The 27835-nt window shown below is 45.1% G+C and overlaps 1 protein-coding gene across 2 annotated transcripts in view; it reads right to left on the bottom strand.

The window, feature by feature from the left end:
- Nucleotides 1-2228: 2228 nt before the first annotated feature.
- LOC115202480 (neuronal acetylcholine receptor subunit alpha-7-like) overlaps nt 2229-27835 on the bottom strand; it is a 51470-nt gene continuing 25863 nt past the window's right edge. For both annotated transcript variants that reach the window (XM_029766632.1, XM_029766633.1), the window contains 8 exons: nt 22937-22981; nt 19507-19616; nt 10498-10577; nt 9908-10075; nt 7642-7836; nt 6749-6835; nt 5345-5454; nt 2229-4274 (listed from right to left, as the gene is read on the bottom strand). In XM_029766632.1, coding sequence (XP_029622492.1) covers nt 3579-4274; nt 5345-5454; nt 6749-6835; nt 7642-7836; nt 9908-10075; nt 10498-10577; nt 19507-19616; nt 22937-22981 — 1491 coding nt within the window. In that variant the 3' untranslated portion in view covers nt 2229-3578. The remainder of the gene's footprint in view (nt 4275-5344; nt 5455-6748; nt 6836-7641; nt 7837-9907; nt 10076-10497; nt 10578-19506; nt 19617-22936; nt 22982-27835) is intronic.

Raw genomic sequence — 27835 nt, 5'->3', positions numbered from 1 at the left:
GCACAGATCTGGGAAAGGGTACCAAAACATTTTTGCAGCATTGAAGTTCCCCAAGAACACAGTGGCCTCCATCATTCTTAAATGGAAGAAGTTTGGAACCACCAAGGCTCTTCCTAGAGCTGGCCTCCCAGCCAAACTGAGCAATTGGGGGAGAAGGGCCTTGGTCAGGGAGGTGACCAAGAACCCGATGGTCACTCAGAGAGCTCCAGAGTTCCTCTGTGGAGATGGGAGAACCATCCAGAAGGACAACCATCTCTGCAGCACTCCACCAATCAGGCCTTTATGGTAGAGTGGCCAAACAGAAGCCACTCCTCAGTAAAAGGCACATAACAGCCTGCTTGGAGTTTGCCAAAAGGCACCTAAAGACTCTCAGACCATGAGAAACAAGATTATCTGGTCTGATGAAACCAGAATTTAACTCCTTGGCCTGAATGCCAAGCTTCTCGTCCGGAGGAAACCTGGCACAGTCCCTACGGTGAAGCATGGTCATGGCAGCATCATGCTGTGGGGATGTTTTTCAGCGGCAGGGACTGGGAGACTAGTCAGGATCGAGGGAAAGATGAACGGCGCAAAGTACAGAGAGAGATCCTTGATGAAAACCTGCTCCAGAGCGCTCAGGACCTCAGACTGGGGTGAAGGTTCACCTTTCAACAGGACAACGACCCTACGGACAAAGCCAAGACGACACAGGAGTGGCTTAGCCAGAGCCAGACTAGAACCCGATCAAACGTCTCTGGAGAGATCTGAAAATAGCTGTGCAGCGACGCTCCCCATCCAACCTGACAGCGCATGAGAGGATCTGCTGAGAAGAATGAGATACTCCCCAAATACAGGTGTGCCAAGCTTGTAGCGTCATACCCAAGAAGACTCAAGGCTGTAATCGCTGTCAAAGGTGTTTCAACAAAGTACTGAGTAAAGGGTCTGAATACTTATATAAATGTGATATCCGTTTTATTTTATTTAAAAAAAACTGTTTTTGCTTCGTCATTATGGGGTATTGTGTGTAGATTGATGAGGGGAAAAAAACATGTAATCAATTTTAGAATAAGGCTGTAACGTAACAAAATGTGGAACAAGTCAAGGTGTCTGAATACTTTCTGAATGCACTGTATACTGCAGTTATATCTGACTGATGGTCTGGGGGGCAGAGGGAGAGGAGGGGTGGGGGACAGAGGGACAGGAGGGATGGGGGACAGAGGGACATGAGGGGTGGGGGACAGAGGGACAGGAGGGATGGGGGACAGAGGGAGAGGAGGGATGGGGGACAGAGGGACAGGAGGGATGGGGGACAGAGGGACAGGAGGGATGGGGGACAGAGGGACAGGAGGGGTGGGGGACAGAGGGACAGGAGGGATGGGGGACAGAGGGAGAGGAGGGATGGGGGACAGAGGGACAGGAGGGATGGGGGACAGAGGGACAGGAGGGATGGGGGACAGAGGGAGAGGAGGGGTGGGGGACAGAGGGACAGGAGGGATGGGGGACAGAGGGACAGGAGGGATGAGGGACAGGAGGGATGGGGGACAGAGGGACAGGAGGGATGGGGGACAGAGGGACAGGAGGGATGGGGGACAGAGGGAGAGGAGGGATGGGGGACAGAGGGACAGGAAGGATGGGGACACAGGGACAGGAGGGATGGGGGACAGAGGGACAGGAGGGATGGGGGACAGAGGGACAGGAGGGATGGGGGACAGAGGGACAGGAGGGATGGGGGACAGAGGGACAGGAGGGATGGGGGACAGAGGGAGAGGAGGGATGGGGGACAGAGGGACAGGAGGGATGGGGGACAGAGGGAGAGGAGGGGTGGGGGACAGAGGGACAGGAGGGATGGGGGACAGAGGGACAGGAGGGATGGGGGACAGAGGGACAGGAGGGATGGGGGACAGAGGGACAGGAGGGATGGGGGACAGAGGGAGAGGAGGGATGGGGGACAGAGGGAGAGGAGGGATGGGGGACAGAGGGAGAGGAGGGATGGGGGACAGAGGGACAGGAGGGATGGGGGACAGAGGGACAGGAGGGATGGGGGACAGAGGGAGAGGAGGGATGGGGGACAGAGGGACAGGAGGGATGGGGGACAGAGGGAGAGGAGGGATGGGGGACAGAGGGACAGGAGATATGGGGGACAGAGGGACAGGAGGGATGGGGGACAGAGGGAGAAAAGTGTCAAGTGAAAGGGGAAAGTAGAGAAAGATCTGGCTGATGGTCTGGGGAACAGAGGGAGAAAGGAGGGGTGGGGGACAGATTAATGGAAAGATGAACAGTGAAAGAGGGGCAGAAGTGAAACCAGGTGAGGTGGTAAAGAGTGAAAATATGGGGAAAGAATGGAAAACAAAAAGGGAGAGAAAGAAGAGGGGGAAGAGGAACGTCTGAGGTTATCTATACAAAAGAGGCTAGAAGAAACGGTTGAAATGAAATGGTGATAGGGAAAGGGATAAAACGTGTGTCAGTGAATTCACACACTGTTCTAGAACTATAGCCTCACCTACTATATACTGAGGTACTGTTACTGAACGAGTGGTAAGCATAGACGACAGCTATGGAAGCCATTTTGACAGTACTGTTACTGAACGAGTGGTAAGCATAGACGACAGCTATGGAAGCCATTTTGACAGTACTGTTACTGAACGAGTGGTAAGCATAGACGACAGCTATGGAAGCCATTTTGACAGTACTGTTACTGAACGAGTGGTAAGCATAGACGACAGCTACGGAAGCCATTTTGACAGTAACGTTACTGAACGAGTGGTAAGCATTGACTACAGCTACGGAAGCCATTTTGACAGTAACGTTACTGAACGAGTGGTAAGCATTGACTACAGCTACGGAAGCCATTTTGACAGTAACGTTACTGAATGAGTGGTAAGCATAGATGACAGCTACGGTAGCCATTTTGACAGTACTGTTACTGAACGAGTGGTAAGCATAGATGACAGCTACGGAAGCCATTTTGACAGTACTGTTACTGAACGAGTGGTAAGCATTGACTACAGCTACGGAAGCCATTTTGACAGTAACGTTACTGAACGAGTGGTAAGCATAGATGACAGCTACGGAAGCCATTTTGACAGTACTGTTACTGAACGAGTGGTAAGCATTGACTACAGCTACGGAAGCCATTTTGACAGTAACGTTACTGAACGAGTGGTAAGCATAGATGACAGCTACGGTAGCCATTTTGACAGTACTGTTACTGAACGAGTGGTAAGCATTGACTACAGCTACGGAAGCCATTTTGACAGTACTGTTACTGAATGAGTGGTAAGCACGACTACAGCTACGGTAGCCATTTTGACAGTAACACACCCACATGGAAGATATACTGTATATCACCATAATAATACACAACCATTATCAAAATATAGACATTTGGAGTTCCAAGTACTGGTGTCATAAGTCATAACTCTAGAGATTATTTTATCTCAAAACTGTGGGAGGTGGTTTTCAGTGGCTTCACAGAGTAGAGGCGGTTAGCTACAGTTTGTATTGTTTAGCATTATAGCTAAAGCGCTAGTTAGCGTTAGCCAATTAGCTACAGTGTTCGTTAGCGTTTGCCCAATTAGCCAGCCGAGATAAAATCCACATTATGTGAGGTAATCCTTGGTCACAGCCTCTAGGAAGTTGGGCGCCGACATGAGGATGGTAAACGTGCCGATGATGGAGAAGATCGTGAACGCCACGAGACAAAGACGATCCACGACCGCCGCCGCAAACTTCCACTCGCTGCAGACCGCCTCTCCCTCATCCTGCTCCCTGAACCTCTGGGCGATAAAATGAACTTCCTCCAGGATCCGCCCGATCTCCGGGATCTGGTCCACCGTCAACCTCCGGAGGATCCCCACGTCCCGGTCGGAGAGTAGCGCCTCGTTGGGGGAACATGTTCCACCTGTCCCCGTGGTCTGACTACCACCCCCAACCCCTCCACTGCAGACCCCAACCCCAGAAGAGTCACTGCTAGGCGGGCAGCAGGGGTTATCGTGAGACCCCCCCAAGGATCCCATCCCTCCCATACCCATGGAGTGGTAGCCGAAGTACAGGTTCATGTTGCCGTTGGTGGTTGAGGTATTGGAGGGCTGTCCCCCAGGGATGGAGCCCATCTGGATGGAGCTGGTGCTGGCGTGGTGAGGGGGAGGGTGGGAGTACTTGTAGCCTCCTGTGGTGGAGCTGGGGGTAGTATTGGTGTTGGTGGTGACGGAGGAGGGGGTGGTTGTCTTGCGTTCCTCGCCAGGCTTCTTCATGCGGAGGAACCAGGCGCACCAGTTGAGGAGGATGACTCGCATCTAGAGAGGCAGTGGAGGCAGGGGTGAGGAAAGAGAGAGAGAGTGTGAGGAGAGACAGAGAAAAAGGGAGAGAGGAGGGAAAGGTGAAGACAGAGAGAGAAAGGTGGCAGCTCCCAAAAAGGGACAGTTTGCACTGATATTAAACATTTTGGCAATTTTAGGGTAATATAAGCAATAAAACACACGTCGTGAACACATTACATTGTTGACAGAAAAAGCACCATAGATAACGCTATAAGGCACAGATGTACAAGCATATTCAGAGATAGACCAGGTCTTCACATGTACACCGGCAGACTAGGACACAGAGAGGCTCTACAGGGCTGGAGATGGTTCATGTTTAAAACATGTCTGGCCTGTCTGAGAGAGCCAGTCATCCCCTCAGGCACTGTTTGTCTGCCAGGGCAGAAGTGACACTTCAGGAAGTGGCATATGTTACGATGACATAGGCCTAGTCAATGAGCCGTCTCTATGACTTTGAACTACAGCCACTTTGTGTTCCAACGCTCTACAGGATCGTGTGAATATTGGATGGAAGTGGACTGACACTTTAAGACGTGAGATGAGATGACATAGGCCTAGTCAATGAGCAATGAGCTGTCTGGCGAAGGCCTTGGAGTGATCTGGTACCCCAGCAACGTTTGTGTTACTCTTTCATTCTTGTGACGTGTCCTGGGGTAAGATGTATTTCCTGTTTTCTTGTATGACAGGATTTGACTGTGTGTTGTTCTTACGTTAACACTCTTCCACTTCCTGTGACAACTCCCACTTTGGGGAGGAAGTGGGGAGATTCTGTGGACACCATCCCCTTGTACACACTGTGGTACTACAGGATCAGAGCTGGTGAAGTCACACGGATGACAAACAAACTGAACTTTAACTGCTAAACGACTTCTACAACTCCTCTACTCGAGCACAACCAGAGGCAAGGACCACTAAGAGAATTGGAATGTATTTTTTCCGTGGCAGACATAACTTGAACCGAAACTACTCTACGACTCAAGGCGTCAGATAAGAGGACATGACACAAACAGGTTAGCAGGAAATGTCATGTAACCATGGTTACCTACCCATTTAGGCATCTTTACCCCGTGAGGGTCGTGATGGTGGAACTGTAGAACGAGAACCGTGACGACGAGAGAGAGACCCACGATCATCATGGCGAATGAAAAATACTGGCCTGCAACAACAGAAATATACATTATAGATATCAATATTAGAAATCATTGTAGTGGGATGGAACACATAGAAATATAAATAATAGAATACTGGAAAGTACTGGGCAGAAACATAGAGATATAGATTATAGAATACTGGAAAGTACTGGGCAGGAACATAGAGGTATAGATGATAGAATACTGGAAAGAGATGGATGAGAAAAGGTAGAAAAGAGAGGTATTTTAACGGGTGATTAACAGGTTATCCCCTGCTTCAGGATAGAGAGAGAAAGAGAACGAGAGAGAGAGGAATAGAACAAGGTGAGAGAGAGAGAGAAAGAGGAGAGAGAGAGGGAGAGAGAGATAAAGAGAGATAAAGAGAGAGAGAGACACAGAGAGAGAGGGAGAGAGAGAGAGGGAGAGTGAGATAAAGAGAGAGAGAGATAAAGAGAGAGAGAGACACAGAGAGAGAGGGAGAGAGAGATAAAGAGAGAGAGGGATAAAGAGAGAGAGAGACACAGAGAGAGGTATTTTAACAGAAGATGAGAACTGTAACCACCTGTCTGCCTGAGGTGGTAACATCCCTAACACCCTGTCAGCCCTCTGAGCTCTTCATTCTATCAACGTCTCCTCTCTTTCCTGGGAATTGATTCCTTCCATCAATCATGTACTGGCACCCTATTCCCTACATAGTGCAGATCTTTTCACCAGTAGTGCACTAAATAGGGAATAGGGTGCCATTTGGGAAACAGGCATGCTGTTCCTTCTACACCTCTCCTGTCTAGCTGATTAAAGCCAGAGGTAAATATCGGCTGCTAGAAGGGAAAACAGAACACAGCTCTGTAATGCGAATACCTTGTGTAGTGTGGAAACCATATTAGTTAGATGTTTGGTCATGGGGTATTACACTGGGTTTATGAGTGGCTATTCTATACTTAACTGTGTGTGGTCAACTTACCAAGAAAGCAGTGGGGGCTGCTGAGGAGATGACAGCTCATAATAATGGCAGGAGTGGAGTGGAATGGAATAGGATCCAAAACACCAGTTTGATACCGTTCCATTCACTCCATTTCAGCCATTGTTATGAGTCATCCTTCCCCCAGCAGCCTCCACTGCAAGAAATATGGGCATAGCAACCAGATCTAAATAAGGAACACATAAGTTTGAATTGGTTTCATGATTTAGCTTGGTATCTAGTGATGATATTGAACCACCAATCAATTCACAACTTGTATAAGCGTAATCATGTAAAATACAATAGTGCTTCTACAAAACTCAATAAATCACTGATGAGTCAATAGATGATCAATACTTTACCGATGAGAGGAACAGAGTCTGACGTAGCCGGCATGATTTCTGCTACCAGCAACATGAAGACAGTCAGAGACAGCAAGACAGTGATACCTGGGGGAGAGATGGAGGGGGGTAGAGAGGGAGAGATGAGTGGGGGTAGAGGGGGAGAGATGGGTGGGGGTAGAGGGGGAGAGATGAGTGGGGGTAGAGAGGGAGAGATGAGTGGGGGTAGAGGGGGAGAGATGGAGGGGGGTAGAGAGGGAGAGATGAGTGGGGGTAGAGAGGGAGATATGAGTGGGGGTAGAGAGGGAGAAGGGTAGGGGTAGAGAGGGAGAGATGAGTGGGGGTAGAGAGGGAGAGATGGAGGGGGGTAGAGAGGGGGAGATGAGTAGGGGTAGAGGGGGAGAAGGGTAGGGATAGAGAGGGAGAGATGAGTGGGGGTAGAGAGGGAGAGATGAGTGGGGGTAGAGAGGGAGAGATGAGTGGGGGTAGAGAGGGAGAAGGGTAGGGGTAGAGAGGGAGAAGGGTAGGGGTAGAGGGGGAGAGATGGGTGGGGGTAGAGGGGGAGAGATGGGTGGGGGTAGAGGGGGAGAGATGGGTGGGGGTAGAGGGGGAGAGATGGGTGGGGGTAGAGAGGGAGAGATGGGTGGGGGTAGAGAGGGAGAGATGGGTGGGGGTAGAGAGGGAGAGATGAGTGGGGGTAGAGAGGGAGAGATGGGTGGGGGTAGAGGGGGAGAGATAGGTGGCATTATAGCCTTACTAGAATACTGGTTGGCATAAAGCCTTATTCAAAGCATAATATCAGAATTAGCATAAAGGAAGGAAAATAAAAGGATTAGTGTACGCTGACCCACAGTGTCCTCGCAGAATGAGGTATGTGTGTGTGTGTGTCTCTGTGTGTGGAACCCTCCTCTCACCCAGGGAGATCTTCTCTCCAGAGTCTGCAGGCAGCAGGAAGACCAGCAGGGCCAGGCCAGAGATGAGGACACAGGGGATGAGGAGGTTGAGGCCGTAGTACAGTGTCCTCCTCCTCATGGTGACAGTAAAGGTGACGTCAGGGTAGGGCTCCTTACAGCAGTCATAATACAGTTCGTTACGCTTCACTGGGACACCTGGGAGGAGGGGCAGGTTAGATGGACATAACGATTACATAACATTAACAACTCCATCAGATTTGAGACGAACCCCCGATTTCCAGGAGAAATGTAAATGGTTCAATCACTCTGATGGGCTTTAATCATTGTAGGACATCTAGCAGAGCACTGATTGGTTAGTGAGTTTGAGGATTTCAGACTCATCACCTCAAAGTATTATTCTTTTAACTGATTAAAACCTAGCATCTGAAAAACGTTTGTATGTGTGTGTGTGTGTGTGTGTGTCCGTGTCCATGCATGTGTGTGTGTATAGGACCTTAACCAAGGGTCCTATCGCTAAACTCTTAACAGAGCCCCAGGATTGCACCTTGTCTGGCAGAGGAACCAGGGCTGTGTCTGGAGCTGAGCCTGCTGGCTGCCTGGCCGTGCCCCAATCTAGTGAGCCCTTCCTGGGCCAGCTGTCACCTCATACCCCCCTGGTTACATACAGCCAGCTGCGTACTGTGTGTGTGTGTGTGTGTGTGTGTGTGTGTGTGTGTGTGTGTGTGTGTGTGTGTGTGTGTGTGTGTGTGTGTGTGAGAGAGAGAGAGTGTGAAAGAAAACATCAGGCTGGCATTCCCCAGCAGTGGGGAAAAACACCCAGTTATCATACTTGAGTAAAAGTGAAGTCCCCTTAATAGAAAATGACTCAAGTAAAAGTCACCCAGTAAAATAATGTAAATATCTGGTTTTAAATATACTTAAGTGTCAAAAGTAAAAGCCATAAATGATTTAGAATTCATTATATTAAGCAAACCAGACTGCACCATTTTCTAGTATTTTAATTTACGGATAGCCAGGGGCACACTGCAACACTCAGACCTCATTTACATAACTAACAAACCAAGCATATGTTTAGTGAGTCCACCAGATCAGAGGCTGTAGAGATGACCAGGGATGTTCTCTTGATAAGAGTGTGAATTGGACCATTTTCCTGTCCAGCTAAGCATTCAAAATGTAACGAGTACTTTTGGATGTCAAGGAAAATGTATGGAGTAAAAAGTACATTTTCTTTAGGAATGTAGTGAAGTAAAAGTAAAAGCTGTCAAAAATATAAATAGTAAAGTAAAGTACAGATACCCCAAAAAACTACTAAAGTAGTACATTCAAGTATTTTTACTGAAGTACTTTATGCCACTGGCATTCCAACACTATTGAGGCATCTATCTGAGACCAGAGGCACGTTGCCACCATCCATCCAATGATAGATGACATGGAATGGGAACAGCGTAGTTCAGGGAGGAGAATAGACCTGGAACACCACCTGGCTCGGTCACACTCAGAGCTGGACATTGATTGGCTGTCTAGCCCAGGAGACCAGGAAGTGAAACAGAATTATTCAGGCAGCAGGATAAGAGGCATAACACTGGGCTCATTAAGTGGCTGTCTGGCCCAGGGGACCAGGAAGTGAAACAGAATCATTCAGGCAGCAGGATAAGAGGCGTAACACCAGGCTCATTAAGTGGCTGTCTGGCCCAGGGGACCAGGAAGTGAAACAGAATAATTCAGGCAGCAGGATAAGAGGCGTTACACCGGGCTCATTAAGTGGCTGTCTGGCCCAGGGGACCAGGAAGTGAAACAGAATAATTCAGGCAGCAGGATAAGAGGCGTAACACCAGGCTCATTAAGTGGCTGTCTGGCCCAGGGGACCAGGAAGTGAAACAGAATAATTCAGGCAGCAGGATAAGAGGCGTAACACCAGGCTCATTAAGTGGCTGTCTGGCCCAGGGGACCAGGAAGTGAAACAGAATAATTCAGGCAGCAGGATAAGAGGCGTAACACCAGGCTCATTAAGTGGCTGTCTGGCCCAGGGGCTAGAACACTCAGGATCAGAGAGGCATGGGACGCAGACACCTCCTAAAACAGGGCTCCATTCTGTCAGAGATCTACTGTAAGCACAGAATGTGTAATGCACATTGTATGAAATGTGCACTATAAATAAAGATGGATTCGATTTGAGTGTTGACCACCGTACCACTGACTCTACTGTTAAAAAGTGAACCACATTTCCTCCAGAGAGTTCCAGGGAGACACTCCTTCAGTCTCTTACCCACGAGATCCCACTCTCCGTTGGGGATGTATGAGGAGATGTCTACGTCCAGTATCTGGAGGTCCAGCAGCCAGCCGTTGTAGGTCCACGAGCCAAACTTCAGATCACACTTCTGGACGTCGAAGGGGAACCAGCGAACATCGATATAGCAGGTACTCTTCAGGATACCTGGGGGAGGGAAGGAGGAGAGGAGAGGAGGATGAGGAGAAGGAGGAGTGAGCAGTCTTGTCATATTCACATTTTGCCATCGTTGATTTCTGTCCATGATTTTCTATTGCTGAGTATACATTCAAGTTAATGCACTTCAAATCAAATCAAACTTTATTTGTCGCATGCGTCGAATACAACAGGTGTAGACCTTACAGTTAAATGCTTACTTACAAGCCTTAACCAACAATGCAGTTCAATAAATAGTTAAGAAAATATTGACCAAATAAAGTAAAAAAAACAATAAAAAAGTAACACAATAAAATAACAATAATGAGGCTATATACAAGGGTCAGTGTGTTGGGGTAAATGTTAGTAGAGGTTAAGTGATCCTCCTCAAAGCATAAGTGTCGACCAGTAACCCCTGGAACCTGGTAACCCACCTGGTGGAATGTACTGGCAGGATCCAGAGGAGTTGACCAGGACGTTGGTGTGGAAGGTAGCATCAAACCTCTCGTCTGCACTGGAGGAGAGAAGTGAAGAGACACAGATGAATGATCTGATAGATGTGTTGTATGGAGGGTAACTAAGTCTGTTGTCATGGAGATAGAAATAAAGAGAGAGAGAAGAGAGAGAGAAGAGTGAGAAGAGAGAGAGACAGAGACAGAGAGAGACAGAGAGAGACAGAGAGAGACAGAGAGAGACAGAGAGAGAGAGACAGAGAGAGACAGAGAGAGAGAGACAGAGAGAGACAGAGACAGAGAGAGACGAGAGAGATAGAGACAGAGAGAGAGAAGAGAGAGAGAAGAGTGAGAAGAGAGAGAGACAGAGACAGAGAGAGAGAGAAGAGAGAGACAGAGAGAGAGAAGAGAGAGAGAGAAGAGAGAGAGAGAAGAGAGAGGAGAGAGAGAGAAAGATAGAAGAGAGAGAGATAGCGAGAAAGATAGAAGGGGAGAGAGAGAGAGGAGGAGAGAGATATATCTTAGAGGGCTCAGTACTGAGCTAGACAGACAGTGTGTATATTATTGATCCGGTCCTCCTTCATAAAGGGTTTCATCAGAGGTGGCTCAGCGTGTGGTGGGACTGGCATCAGAAACACTACCATCAAACTGTGATCCATCAGAAATACATCAGAACAAACACCATATATCACAGATATTACAGCCTAGACTAACCCCCCACATCCCCGTTCACACCCTGCATTCCTCATCTCCTCATCCCCCCCGCATCCCTCCCCACCCCCCGCATTGCTCCTCACCCCTCCGCATCCCTCCTCATCCCCCCCGCATCCCTCCTCTCACCCCCCCGCATCCCTCCTCACCCCCCCCCGCATCCCTCCTCACCCCCCCCGCATCGCTCCTCACCCCCCCGCATCGCTCCTCACCCCCCCCGCATCGCTCCTCACCCCCCCCGCATCGCTCCTCACCCCCCCGCATCGCTCCTCACCTCCCCCCGCATCGCTCCTCACCTCCCCCCGCATCGCTCCTCACCCCCCCCCGCATCCCTCCTCACCCCCCCGCATCGCTCCTCACCCCCCCGCATCGCTCCTCACCTCCCCCCGCATCGCTCCTCACCTCCCCCCGCATCGCTCCTCACCTCCCCCCGCATCCCTCCTCACCCCCCCGCATCCCTCCTCACCCCCCGCATCCCTCCTCACCTCCCCCCGCATCCCTCCTCACCCCCCGCATCCCTCCTCCCCCCCCCCCGCATCCCTCCTCACCCCCCCCCCATCCCTCCTCACCCCCCCGCATCCCTCCTCACCCCCCCGCATCACTCCCCCCCCCCCCCCCCCCCCCCCCCCCCGCACCCCTGCTCATCCCATCCTTACTCCCCAGATATATATTAAAACATTTTGGGGGAAAAAGAGTGATTGATTGGATAAAATTGGCTTTTGACCTTCACTGGTAAATATTGCTTCTACAGATCAGATCCTACCTTAAGTGCCTAGAGGGTAGGATTGAGAGATTGTTTCCCATTATGAGAGCCAATGAGTAATAAATGAAAGTGCTCATCTTCCCGAAAAATATGACAATTCTCCTGATTCATGCAGATGTCCATTAGTCTGTTTAGAAATGATGAGTGGTTACGTGACTGATGCCACAAGAACAGGAAGTGGATTGGAAACAACCTACATTATTGGCTGACGCGTAACAAGCCCTTGCGCTAAATGCAGGCAAAAAAATGACTGTAACCAAACCCAAAACAACACATCAGGATTTCCATAATTTAATGTTGATTTTTCGCTGCATGTCCCTGTCATAATCGGATATGATAATTGTTCCATTTGTTCAGAGGAAGCTGCAGGCATGGTTGTTAGGATTCGTCCAAACATCGCCAATCTCCCAAATGGCACCATATTCCCTAAAGAGTGCACTACTTTTGACCTATGGGCCCTGGTGAAAAGTAGTACACTGAACAGGAAATAGAGGGTCGTTTAGAACACACCCTTGATAATCACCCGGTCCATTGTCCAAGAACAAAGGTTTCTAAAGTAGCAGCGTTGTAGAGACCTGCTGAATACAAATGACTAATGCTGGTTAGGAAGTTATAAATCATTTTCATTTATTTTTTGTTTTCTTGTTCTTCAAACCATCCATCCACACTGTTGTAGGCTTGTACCTTGTACAGTGTTTCTCTGTTTTAATCAACATTTAGTAATTTAATGAATTGATTCATGTTTTTTTAAACCACATAATCCAACTAGAGCATGTAGGTGTATGACTATGAATCAATAATCACACAGCATCATATTAAACAAGACATATGAATCACATTAATATGACAGAAGTTGTTTCACAAAGGTCAACAAGGTGCCTGGGAGGGGGGGGGGGGTAATGGTGTAACACACCTCAAAAAGGAAGTAAGCTCAAATGAAACATAATGTTTATCCTTTTTATACATGAGTATTTGTGTGTCACACGTCATAAGGAAAGCATTGTATTGGGTTTCAGACAGACAAAGGGAATACATGTACAGAATACAAACACTTTATTCCTTCAATATCACAGCTTTCTCCTTCAGGTAGAAGCTCCTCTTCTACTCTCTACACTGCTTATAGAAATGTCCTCTCAAAACACTGTGTAGACAATGTTGTGTGTGCTGTTTCATCCTGTGAAAACACTACAGATAGAAACACAATGACTGGTTTTCAGAATCTAGGTCTCAGAACTCTCAGGAGGGAAAGGAAAGGAATATATTCTCAGATTGATGTCTTGTGTCACGACAGAGAGTCCGATAGGTTCATATGACGGGTACACTGAAGTCACCATGGTATTGTATATGAAGACAGCAGGCTTACAGCTCTACATTACTCAGGGAAGTCACCATGGTATTGTATATGAAGACAGCAGGCTTACAGCTCTACATTACTCAGGGAAGTCACCATGGTATTGTATATGAAGACAGCAGGCTTACAGCTCTACATTACTCAGGGAAGTCACCATGGTATTGTATATGAAGACAGCAGGCTTACAGCTCTACATTACTCAGGGAAGTCACCATGGCAAGTTGAGAGCAGAAATGGAAATATCTTAGCTACATCTCACAGGGACGTTTTATTTATGTCATACGTCTCACCTTCTCACTCTCTTGTATGTGAGGAAAGGATCAGGTAGAACGATTACAGGGAAAGATATAGATCATCTGCAGGAACTGACCTTTCCTACATATCTAACTTCCTGTTGCTCTTCCTGTTTGTGTTCCTTCCTTCTTTCCCATCTGTAAATCTTCAGCTCCCGCCATCTATTCTTTGTCCAGGACTATAATGTTAGTGATCGCTGATCCTGACCATCACCTGCTTAACGTTCCGTATCATCCTATTAGACACACACACACACACACACACACACACACACACACACACACACACACACACACACACAAACACAAACACACACACACACACACACACACACACACACACACACACACACACACAAACACACACACACACACACACACGCTCACACAAACACACATACGCTCACACAAACACAAACACACACACACCACCTCATAAAGAACACATCCATCACCTTAAACAACGTAGCACAGACACCATATGACACCAATCAACTTCAACACCATGTTATCTTGTTGTCCGTACTCCATTACAAGTAGGGAGTGAGTCAGTGAGTGAGTGAGTTAGTGAGTGATTGAGTGAGGGGGTTATCAATGCATTGACATCATCATCTTCTCTCTTGTTATAATGCCTCTTTCATCCACTGACACTTAAAATTACCAGCAGCAATTACACTCCAAGTTCGGAACGGCTTTTAACGTCAGCTGTAATGACGCTGTTAAAATGTGCTCCTGGGTCGGAGTGAGGCATGGAGACAAGTGGTTCTGTAGTGGGTGTTTTTAGTACATGGTTCCCCCGTTGTGTACTGGGCTTTTATTGGTTCAAATAGAAAGGCAGACATTCTGTGTTGTTTCTTCTCCTTCAGAGTCATAATCCTGATCCATTGGAATGATTTACTTTTTGTCCGTCACATACTGTACAAACTATTCTGGAGTAATACTAAAATACGGGAATACGGCACGGTTGGAACATTTCTAAAGCTGTGACAACGACACTCTTAACTTCCTGGCTACATAGATATGTGACATATCTCATTTCAAAGCAAGTGTAGCCCATCTGAAAATATGTTCCTGAATTTTAATTGTGAGTCACGCCTTCTCTTAAACGTAATTGGAGTTTTCATCTGCAGCTCGTCCCATAATGGTTGGAGCTCCATCTTCTCCCCTCCATATTCTGTCCATTTCCCTGGATAAATAAGGCAACAGAAATCTGTTTTCTCAAAGCAAGTTTAGCCTTAATCTGGAAGCCTGTTCCAGAGGTCCTGAGGCAATGAGGTTTAGCTCTCAGGGATGCAAACACAAGTGGACAGTTTTCACAGGCTGTCCTGCTGAATCTGGGTCGAGAGCTTCAAGTTTCTCAGTGTCCAAATCCCTAAGGACTTAAAATAGTGTGACAGCACCTCTTCCCCCTCAGGAGATTGAAAAGGTTTGGCATGGGCTCTCAGATCCTCAAAAAGTTCTACAGCTGTTCCACTGAGAGCATCTTGACTGGCTTCATCACTGCTTGGTATGTTAATAGCACCGCCTTCAATCGCATGGCGCTACAGAGGGGGGTGCGGACAGCCCAGTACATCACTGGGGCAGAGATCCCTGCCATCCAAGACCCCCTGCCATCCAAGACTCGCTGCCATCCAGTCTCTATGCACACTCACAGGGCCCTACACAGTAACACACACACACACACACAATAATTTGCTCACATACATTTATACTGACTACACAACCACTCACATACAAGCTGCTGCTACTCTATTTATCTAATATCCTGTTGCCTAGTCACCTTACCCCTATACATATCTACCTCCATCACTCCAGTATCCCTGTCTCCTTACCTCTATACATATCTACCTCCATCACTCCACTATCCCTGTCTCCTTACCCCTATACATATCTACCTCCATCACTCCAGTATCCCTGTCTCCTTACCCCTATACATATCTACCTCCATCACTCCAGTATCCCCTTACCCCTATACATATCTACCTCCATCACTCCAGTATCCCTGTCTCCTTACCCCTATACATATCTACCTCCATCACTCCAGTATCCCCTTACCCCTATACATATCTACCTCCATCACTCCAGTATCCCTGTCTCCTTACCCCTATACATATCTACCTCCATCACTCCAGTATCCCTGTCACCTTACCCCTATACATATCTACCTCCATCACTCCACTATCCCTGTCTCCTTACCTCTATACATATCTACCTCCATCACTCCAGTATCCCCTTCCCCCTATACATATCTACCTCCATCACTCCACTATCCCTGTCACCTTACCCCTATACAAATCTACCTCCATCACTCCACTATCCCTGTCTCCTTACCCCTATACATATCTACCTCCATCACTCCACTATCCCTGTCTCCTTACCCCTATACATATCTACCTCCATCACTCCACTATCCCCTTACCCCTATACATATCTACCTCCATCACTCCACTATCCCTGTCACCTTCCCCCTATACATATCTACCTCCATCACTCCAGTATCCCTGTCCCCTATACATATCTACCTCCATCACTCCAGTATCCCTGTCCCTCTATACATATCTACCTCCATCACTCCACTATCCCTGTCACCTTACCCCTATACATATCTACCTCCATCACTCCACTATCCCTGTCTCCTTACCCCTATACATATCTACCTCCATCACTCCAGTATCCCTGTCCTCTTACCCCTATATATATCTACCTCCATCACTCCAGTATCCCTGTCCCCTTACCCCTATACACATCTACCTCCATCACTCCAGTGTCCCTGTCTCCTTACCCCTATACATATCTACCTCCATCACTCCAGTATCCCTGTCTCCTTACCCCTATACATATCTACCTCCATCACTCCAGTATCCCTGTCTCCTTACCCCTATACATATCTACCTCCATCACTCCAGTATCCCTGTCACCTTACCCCTATACATATCTACCTCCATCACTCCACTATCCCTGTCACCTTACCCCTATACATATCTACCTCCATCACTCCAGTATCCCCTTCCCCCTATACATATCTACCTCCATCACTCCAGTATCCCTGTCCCCTATACATATCTACCTCCATCACTCCAGTATCCCTGTCCCCTATACATATCTACCTCCATCACTCCAGTATCCCCTTACCCCTATACATATCTACCTCCATCACTCCAGTATCCCTGTCTCCTTCCCCCTATACATATCTACCTCCATCACTCCAGTATCCCCTTACCCCTATACATATCTACCTCCATCACTCCAGTATCCCTGTCTCCTTACCCCTATACATATCTACCTCCATCACTCCAGTATCCCTGTCCCCTATACATATCTACCTCCATCACTCCAGTATCCCTGTCCCCTATACATATCTACCTCCATCACTCCAGTATCCCCTTACCCCTATACATATCTACCTCCATCACTCCAGTATCCCTGTCCCCTATACATATCTACCTCCATCACTCCACTATCCCCTTACCCCTATACATATCTACCTCCATCACTCCAGTATCCCTGTCTCCTTACCCCTATACATATCTACCTCCATCACTCCAGTATCCCTGTCCCCTATACATATCTACCTCCATCACTCCAGTATCCCTGTCTCCTTACCCCTATACACATCTACCTCCATCACTCCAGTATCCCTGTCTCCTTACCCCTATACACATCTACCTCCATCACTCCAGTATCCCTGTCCCCTATACATATCTACCTCCATCACTCCAGTATCCCTGTCTCCTTCCCCCTATACATATCTACCTCCATCACTCCAGTATCCCTGCACATTGTAAATATGGTACTGGAATTGACCCTGTATATAGTGTGCTTACTTACTATATTATGTTCTTCTTGTGTGTTTTTGTTCTACCTTGTTATTTTTAGTATTACATTGTTATTGATTACTACATTGTTATTGATTACTACATTGTTATTGATTACTACATTGTTATTGATTACTACACTGTCATTCATTACTACACTGTTATTGATTACTACACTGTCATTGATTACTACATTGTCATTGATTACTACATTGTCATTGATTACTACATTGTCATTGATTACTACATTGTTATTGATTACTACATTGTTATTGATTACTACATTGTTATTGATTACTACACTGTTATTGATTACTACACTGTTATTCATTACTACACTGTTATTGATTACTACATTGTTATTGATTACTACATTGTTATTGATTACTACATTGTTATTGATTACTACATTGTTATTGATTACTACATTGTTATTCATTACTACATTGTTATTCATTACTACACTGTTATTGATTACTACATTGTTATTGATTACTACATTGTTATTGATTACTACACTGTTATTGATTACTACATTGTTATTGATTACTACATTGTTATTGATTACTACACTGTTATTGATTACTACATTGTTATTGATTACTACATTGTCATTGATTACTACATTGTTATTGATTACTACATTGTTATTGATTACTACATTGTTGGTGTTAGAGCTGCAAGAAAGGCATTTCACTGTACTTGTGCATGTGACATTAAACCTTGAAACTTGACACTGTCAGCTACCTCAGAGGTCCCAGGTTCCCTGGCTGGTTCCTTCAACCCAACCCAGTCTGACAGCTCAACGGAAGAGGGCAAGAAACACGCACACATCCTGTCCCCTAGACACATCTCAAACAGACTGTGGGTATTGTTGTCTACTTCTACCCTGTCACAGTCGGTAACCGCCAGGTGACATGTTCCTAGACGTCAGTATGATTCCCGTACCGGCGTCAGACAGCCAGCAACCTCAGTAGACTAGCCGATGTTTCAGCATTAAAACGGCGTTGTTTGAAATGTACCATATCACCAAAATATTTTGGGGGAGGTCTATCCCTTATGCTATATCAGTATTGTATGAAATCTACCATACCATCAACATCCATGTCTATCTACTAACTGTATCAGTTATTAACGAGGTCCGGCACCATTGAGAGCAGGCGGGGGCAGAGTTACGATTCATGGTTCATTGAAAAAACAAAATGGCTGACGTCACCATCTCTAAGGCAATGTGGGAGTGGTTCTGCTAGAGCGCTCCCTGAATCAGTGAGCTGTACAGAACCATATTACCTCTCCGTTTATCTCCATGGACTGGATCCTGCTACTGAGAACACAGGGGCAGACGGGGACAGGAGAGAGAGAGGCTACAAGCCAGGTTAGATGTTTGCAGAGACTATAGTTTGGTGAGTATGTCAGAAAAAAGCGAAAAAGACAAGTAAAATCAATCGAAGGATACAAACATCAATTTATGAGTAGATGCACTGTTTCAGCTGTTACGTTTTTTGTCTCCTTTTCTGTTTTGAAAACAATATTATGTAAACTTTCAGTGGAAGTGGAATCCCTTGGTAATTCTATCAATGTACACAAACACTGATTTCATCATCCAGCTCCTTCCTACATATTACCCATCATGGCAATGGGCCACAGATGCAAAACCTCATGGGTATTGTGGTTTATTTATGTCCTGCAGGCAATCAATTCGTAGTCATTTCATTAGTCCACGCTCTGACCAAGGGTGAAATCAAACCACAGGGGAGTTGTCTGTCTACAAATGGGTTACTTAGTGGACTAAAGTGTATCAATTCAACTCCTCTAGGAGAACATTAAACACCACTAGCCTGCTACTGCTAACGTAACGGAGCAGGCGTGGAAAGACCCCTGAGCGGAGTCCCCACTTCCGTTTTTCAGGGGAAATGGAAGTTAGGTTGAAAATACTGTATCCCTGAAATCCAGAAACATCGGCTTACTTCCCACGCCGCTAAGGCTAACAGTAACATTAGCCATTCATACATCATAGCTCTATGCTTATTGGTTGAGACCATGGCAGTGAGGGCCTACCTGTTGTAGAGGAGGATATCAGGAACCCAGATCTGATTGGAGGGGAAACGAAGGTTCTGAACACCTGGGTAGTTCTCTGGGTTCCAGGAGAGGTAAGTATCTGTCCAGTGCTAGGAGAGGAGAGGAGAGAGTTTTTACATTGACAATTCAAAAATATACTGATCCATTCACAGGCCTTCTGTACTGTATGTAAAACACATTAGGCCACGTGACAGTTCTGTAATCAGCTTCAAAACACTTTCAATCAAACACAGACAATCAAATAGAACAGCCATCCTTGCTCCCAATAAGTTGTCCCTATGTCTGTGCCCTTGGCCAGCAGTGGCAGGAGGTTGGGTCATGTTTTGGGCTGTGACTCAACCTTCTAATCCATCCGTTAGACCATGAGAGTCACGCTAACTCCACCGTATAGAAGCACATTAAAGTACTTCAAAAAGAGACCGTGTGCATCTCACATCCTTTACTTAGATGACTGAACTGAATGATGTGTAATGCGCTGTGAGAGTGTCTGTGTGTCCTCAGATGTTTTAGCCATAGGTGTGTTCCCTAACGCACAGAGGGAGTCCATCTACTGATGTGGCTACTGATACTCACTGCCAGTACATTGGACACACACACACACACACACACACACACACACGTTAACATCGGTGTGTGCTTGCCTGCGTGCGCGCACATTTATTTTGTGTGTGTGTGTGTGTTTATATGAGTATGTGTACACTTCATGGCATGCCATCATCATGTCACCTCCACTAGACTTCCCTGACAAACAGTGTTATTTATGTAGCTAATCTCTGCACTAGTAGTCTGCTCTGAACAAACATGGCTTTTATAGTCCTGTTCTTTACTCTCTCTGTCTTTCATGTTCAAGCTTTGTAGTGCTGGTAAAATAGATCAAAGAGAACACTAGGCTACATCAGGACATCTCTAAACACAGTTTATATCAAGATAACATCAGGCTACATCAGGACATCTCTAAACACAGTTTATATCAAGATAACACTAGGCTACATCAGGACATCTCTAAACACAGTTTATATCAAGATAACATCAGGCTACATCAGGACATCTCTAAACACAGTTTATATCAAGATAACATCAGGACATCTCTAAACACAGTTTATATCAAGATAACATCAGGCTACATCAGGACATAACTAAACACAGTTTATATCAAGAGAACACTAGGCTACATCAAGACATCTCTAAACACAGTTTATATCAAGAGAACACTAGGCTACATCAAGACATCACTAAACACAGTTTATATCAAGATAACACTAGGCTACATCAGGACATCTCTAAACACAGTTAATATCAAGATAACATCAGGCTACATCAGGACATCTCTAAACACAGTTAATATCAAGATAACATCAGGCTACATCAGGACATCTCTAAACACAGTTAATATCAAGATAACATCAGGCTACATCAGGACATCTCTAAACACAGTTAATATCAAGATAACATCAGGCTACATCAGGACATCTCTAAACACAGTTTATATCAAGATAACATCAGGCTACATCAGGACATCTCTAAACACAGTTTATATCAAGATAACATCAGGCTACATCAGGACATCTCTAAACACAGTTTATATCAAGATAACATCAGGCTACATCAGGACATCTCTAAACACAGTTTATATCAAGAGAACACTAGGCTACATCAGGACATCTCTAAACACAGTTTATATCAAGATAACATCAGGCTACATCAGGACATCTCTAAACACAGTTTATATCAAGATAACATCAGGCTACATCAGGACATCTCTAAACACAGTTTATATCAAGATAACATCAGGCTACATCAGGACATCTCCAAACACAGTTTATATCAAGAGAACACTAGGCTACATCAGGACATCTCTAAACACAGTTAATATCAAGATAACATCAGGCTACATCAGGACATCTCTAAACACAGTTTATATCAAGAGAACACTAGGCTACATCAGGACATCTCTAAACACAGTTAATATCAAGATAACGTCAGGCTACATCAGGACATCTCTAAACACAGTTTATATCAAGATAACATAAATACAGGTAGGAAAAGGAACATAGATTAGAAGAGTAATTCATTTGGGAGTTTGTCCAACAGTCTAAATTATTCTAATTGATGATGTCATTAAGGGCTTATTTCATTCCTGGAACTGGAACATTCCAGAATAGAACACTGAGAATATATTCTGAGATAGAACACTGTGAGAATCTAGTCTAACATTGTAAATGCTGACGCCACAATGTAAAGGTTTAAAGCAGCTCATGCATCAACTACTCCCGGAGGTAAAGACTTCCTAAATTACCCCTTTTTTCTGTTAATGTAACTCTTGACCTGATGTGTCTGCAAAAAAATGTCTCCCCTGGCCCATTAGCAGAGAAGGGACTCCTGTATTAAGGCCAACACTTGCATCATTTATTGATGAAGAAAAAAAACGCTATCAGCCAGTCAGAGCCTGTTCACCTTGAGTGAAACTGACAGGTCAGATAAAGTCACAGGACAGTGGATTGTGGCCAGCGGAGGCTGCTGAGGGGAGGACGACTAATAAGAATGTCTGGAAAGGAGCTAATGGAATGGTATTAAACACCTGGAACCCATGTCTTTGATGTATTTGATACCATTCCACTTATTCAGCTCCAGCCGTTACCAAGAGCCCACCCTCCCCAATTAAGGTCCCACCAACCGTGAGTTGTGGCCTCATTTACAGGCTACCCTGAATGGACATCGCCATGGAGACGCAGGGCGGGAGAAATGAAACATTCTATCCAACCTCCAGCCATTGTGTCACTACCATCTGATAGATAAAGTATGTTCCCATGTTTTGACCCATCCATTCCCTGATGTAGGACCTGATGGACTGTCTGTTGGCTCCTGTGTTTCCAACAGTAATAGAAGATGTAGGAGACGTCCCAAAATGCACCCTGTTCCCTACATAGTGCTTTACTTTCCACCAGAGCTCTACCCTATATTGGGAATAGGGTGCCATTTGGGATGCAGATGTAATATTCAAAATGCTTCTTGCTAAATTCTGGCCCCAAACCTGAAGCCAAACAGCTGGGACATTTTGTCATTCAGCAGTGGCTCACTAAGTCAATCAAAGATCTGAACTCTAGTCCATTATCTGGTCTGTGTTTGCGTCAGCCAGTCTCAGTGGAGGGAAACCTAGAAACCAATAAAAATTGTGACAATTTAATTGAACATTTCATATCCCTCTCTCATTGCAAGGACTTGGGTATGAACATCTGTTGGGAAGGGAGATCATATAACGCCCACTGCAAGATACAAACACCAGCTTCAGCAAGCAACTGTAACAAACAAAATGGCTATTATACTGCAAGTGAGGGTTAGACACACAGAACTAGTCTCATACGCACACACACACACACACACAAGGTAAAAGGTAGAAGTTCAGTCTTACCAGCTGCAGCCAGGCGTTGGTCATCAGAACCTGGTTCTTCTCATCCTGGAGAAGAAACAAAGGAGAAAAAGAAAGAGGAAATGTCTTCAGAGCAGAGTACAGGTGTTTAGAATATCTTGGTTAGAATATCTCTGTTATAATAAGACTCCACTCTGGGTGAAGAGTAGAGGTGTTTCAATACATCTCTGTTATAATAAGACTCCACTCTGGGTGAAGAGTAGAGGTGATTCAATACATCTCTGTTATAATAATACTCCACTCTGGGTGAGTTCTGGAGACTACTGTATCTAATACAGACTGTAGAGTTCTGGAGACTACTGTATCTAATACAGACTGTAGAGTTCTGGACACTACTGTATCTAATACAGACTGTAGAGTTCTGGAGACTACTGTATCTAATACAGACTGTAGAGTTCTGGAGACTACTGTATCTAATACAGACTGTAGAGTTCTGGAGACTACTGTATCTAATACAGACTGTAGAGTTCTGGAGACTACTGTATCTAATACAGACTGTAGAGTTCTGGAGACTACTGTATCTAATACAGACTGTAGAGTTCTGGAGACTACTGTATCTAATACAGACTGTAGAGTTCTGGAGACTACTGTATCTAATACAGACTGTAGAGTTCTGGAGACTACTGTATCTAATACAGACTGTAGAGTTCTGGAGACTACTGTATCTAATACAGACTGTAGAGTTCTGGAGACTACTGTATCTAATACAGACTGTATAGTTCTGGAGACTACTGTATCTACTACAGACTGTATAGTTCTGGAGACTACTGTATCTACTACAGACTGTATAGTTCTGGAGACTACTGTATCTACTACAGACTGTAGAGTTCTGGAGACTACTGTATCTACTACAGACTGTAGTTCTGGAGACTACTGTATCTACTACAGACTGTAGAGTTCTGGAGACTACTGTATCTACTACAGACTGTAGAGTTCTGGAGACTACTGTATCTAATACAGACTGTATAGTTCTGGAGACTACTGTATCTAATACAGACTGTAGAGTTCTGGAGACTACTGTATCTAATACAGACTGTAGAGTTCTGGAGACTACTGTATCTAATACAGACTGTATAGTTCTGGAGACTACTGTATCTACTACAGACTGTAGAGTTCTGGAGACTACTGTATCTACTACAGACTGTAGAGTTCTGGAGACTACTGTATCTACTACAGACTGTAGAGTTCTGGAGACTACTGTATCTACTACAGACTGTAGAGTTCTGGAGACTACTGTATCTAATACAGACTGTATAGTTCTGGAGACTACTGTATCTAATACAGACTGTAGAGTTCTGGAGACTACTGTATCTAATACAGACTGTAGAGTTCTGGAGACTACTGTATCTAATACAGACTGTAGAGTTCTGGAGACTACTGTATCTAATACAGCCTGTAGAGTTCTGGAGACTACTGTATCTAATACAGCCTGTAGAGTTCTGGAGACTACTGTATCTAATACAGACTGTATAGTTCTGGAGACTACTGTATCTAATACAGACTGTAGAGTTCTGGAGACTACTGTATCTAATACAGACTGTAGAGTTCTGGAGACTACTGTATCTAATACAGACTGTAGAGTTCTGGAGACTACTGTATCTAATACAGACTGTAGAGTTCTGGAGACTACTGTATCTAATACAGACTGTAGAGTTCTGGAGACTACTGTATCTAATACAGACTGTAAAGTTCTGGAGACTATTGTATCTAATACAGACTGTAGACTTCTGGAGACTACTGTATCTAATACAGACTGTAGAGTTCTGGAGACTAACGGATGACTAAACTAAAGAAAACTAAACCGCTGAGGGGGATTTTGGCTCTGGTCTGAGTATCAAAACGCTTGCAGTTAAAATGTGTTTTAAGATGGACGGCGGCCATCTTGGCAGGGCACAGTTGTAACATTTGGTCTGTTTTTGTTCCGGAACGGCTTCCAGGAACGATGATGGAGGGAGGGAGGAGAAGAAGAGAGGGGACAGCAAAGGATGGACATTTTAAGTTGGATATAGAGAGAGAGAAGAGAGAGAAAGAGAAAGAGAGAGAGAGAAAGAGAGAGAGAGAAAGAGAGAGAGAGAGAAAGAGAGAGAGCTGATCCCCTATCCCCTGTTCTACAGGATGACTACAAACCAAACATCAGCCAGGGGAGAAAAGTTTGGTTGTTCTCTTTCGTCTTGAGGGTGAATCTCAGCATTAGTGGGCTAAGAGGATAGTATTTAAAACAGACTCAATACTATACTATACTGAGTGAACGTAGTGGGCTGAGAGGATAGTATTTAAAACAGACTCAATACTATACTATACTGAGTGAACGTAGTGGGCTAAGAGTATAGTATTTAAAACAGACTCAATACTATACTATACTGAGTGAACGTAGTGGGCTGAGAGTATAGTATTTAAAACAGACTCAATACTATACTATACTGAGTGAACGTAGTGGGCTAAGAGTATAGTATTTAAAACAGACTCAATACTATACTATACTGAGTGAACGTAGTGGGCTGAGAGTATAGTATTTAAAACAGACTCAATACTATACTATACTGAGTGAACGTAGTGGGCTGAGAGTATAGTATTTAAAACAGACTCAATACTATACTATACTGAGTGAACGTAGTGGGCTGAGAGTATAGTATTTAAAACAGACTCAATACTATACTATACTGAGTGAACGTAGTGGGCTGAGAGGATAGTATTTAAAACAGACTCAATACTATACTATACTGAGTGAACGTAGTGGGCTGAGAGGATAGTATTTAAAACAGACTCAATACTATACTATACTGAGTGAACGTAGTGGGCTGAGAAGATAGTATTTAAAACAGACTCAATACTATACTATACTGAGTGAACGTAGTGGGCTGAGAAGATAGTATTTAAAACAGACTCAATACTATACTATACTGAGTGAACGTAGTAGGCTGAGAGGATAGTATTTAAAACAGACTCAATACTATACTATACTGAGTGAACGTAGTGGGCTGAGAGGATAGTATTTAAAACAGACTCAATACTATACTGAGTGAACGTAGTGGGCTGAGAGTATAGTATTTAAAACAGACTCAATACTATACTATACTGAGTGAACGTAGTGGGCTGAGAGGATAGTATTTAAAACAGACTCAATACTATACTATACTGAGTGAACGTAGTGGGCTGAGAGGATAGTATTTAAAACAGACTCAATACTATACTATACTGAGTGAACGTAGTAGGCTGAGAGGATAGTATTTAAAACAGACTCAATACTATACTATACTGAGTGAACGTAGTGGGCTGAGAGTATAGTATTTAAAACAGACTCAATGCTACACGGTACATCAAGCTAATACAGGGGAACATGATTTAACTTGACACATGTAGCAGTCACCAAATTACAGTAAAACACTACCATGAAAACGAGTGAAGACATGAACAAACATTCCAGCACGTTGTAGCAAAAAAACCACTATATTTGTATAAGTATACAATGTTTCTTTATTTACCACCTGAATGATCCACATCAGTATTGAGAATGTCTCTGGGCTACTGAACTGTCTACCAAGTTGTTTTGGACATTTAAAACTCTTTCCCTTTAGCTAAAGATCAGTATATCAGTGGATATTAATCTGTCTTAATGACAGATAGTGGTGCTTGTTAATGACAATGCTACACTAAAGACAGGGAGCTCATTCGTAAGCAGAGAACGCACGCGAGTGCGCGCACTAATTACACAATGAATGTAAATATCTAGGAGGTATGCTAATGACAGAACTCTACCAGCAGTGGTCATCCCACCTCAATATCTCTTCATGAGAGAGACCATACTTCAGAGATACACAATCTAAAGTGCTACAGATGCACATCGTAGTCAGTATCTACTGATACTGGCAAAAAACCCCTACCTTCCACTCACTTAGACTCCCATGGACATCAACGTAAGACTAAGAAACCCCTAACTTCCACTCACTTAGACTCCCATGGACATCAACGTAAGACTAAGAAACCCTACCTTCCACTCACTTAGACTCCCATGGACATCAACGTAAGACTAAGAAACCCTACCTTCCACTCACTTAGACTCCCATGGACATCAACGTAAGACTAAGAAACCCTACCTTCCACTCACTTAGACTCCCATGGACATCAACGTAAGACTAAGAAACCCTACCTTCCACTCACTTAGACTCCCATGGACATCAACGTAAGACTAAGAAACCCTACCTTCCACTCACTTAGACTCCCATGGACATCAACGTAAGACTAAGAAACCCTACCTTCCACTCACTTAGACTCCCATGGACATCAACGTAAGACTAAGAAACCCTACCTTCCACTCACTTAGACTCCCATGGACATCAACGTAAGACTAAGAAACCCTACCTTCCACTCACTTAGACTCCCATGGACATCAACGTAAGACTAAGAAACCCTACCTTCCACTCACTTAGACTCCCATGGACATCAACGTAAGACTAAGAAACCCTACCTTCCACTCACTTAGACTCCCATGGACATCAACGTAAGACTAAGAAACCCTACCTTCCACTCACTTAGACTCCCATGGACATCAACGTAAGACTAAGAAACCCTACCTTCCACTCACTTAGACTCCCATGGACATCAACGTAAGACTAAGTGAAGATAGAAGTTAGGATTCACCCCGCTGTGTCACAAAGCAGGCCGTCATCTGAAACCCCGTCTGTGACGAAGAGTCTTTGAGATGCAGGTCTACAGTACTAACAGTAGAGTGAAGCTAGCAGGGTGGTCCTGACATGACAGTCCACAGTCCCTCCCTCCCCCAGGCGATATCTCCCCCGCTCTCTCTATCTCTCTGTCTCAGCTTTATGTCCTGTCCTCTCCTCTCTCTATCTCTCCGTCTCAGCTTTATGTCCTGTCCTCTCC

The sequence above is a fragment of the Salmo trutta genome, chromosome 11, assembly GCF_901001165.1.
Source record: "Salmo trutta chromosome 11, fSalTru1.1, whole genome shotgun sequence".
NCBI lineage: Eukaryota > Metazoa > Chordata > Actinopteri > Salmoniformes > Salmonidae > Salmo > Salmo trutta.
This window is presented reverse-complemented; position numbering and strand designations above follow the sequence as displayed.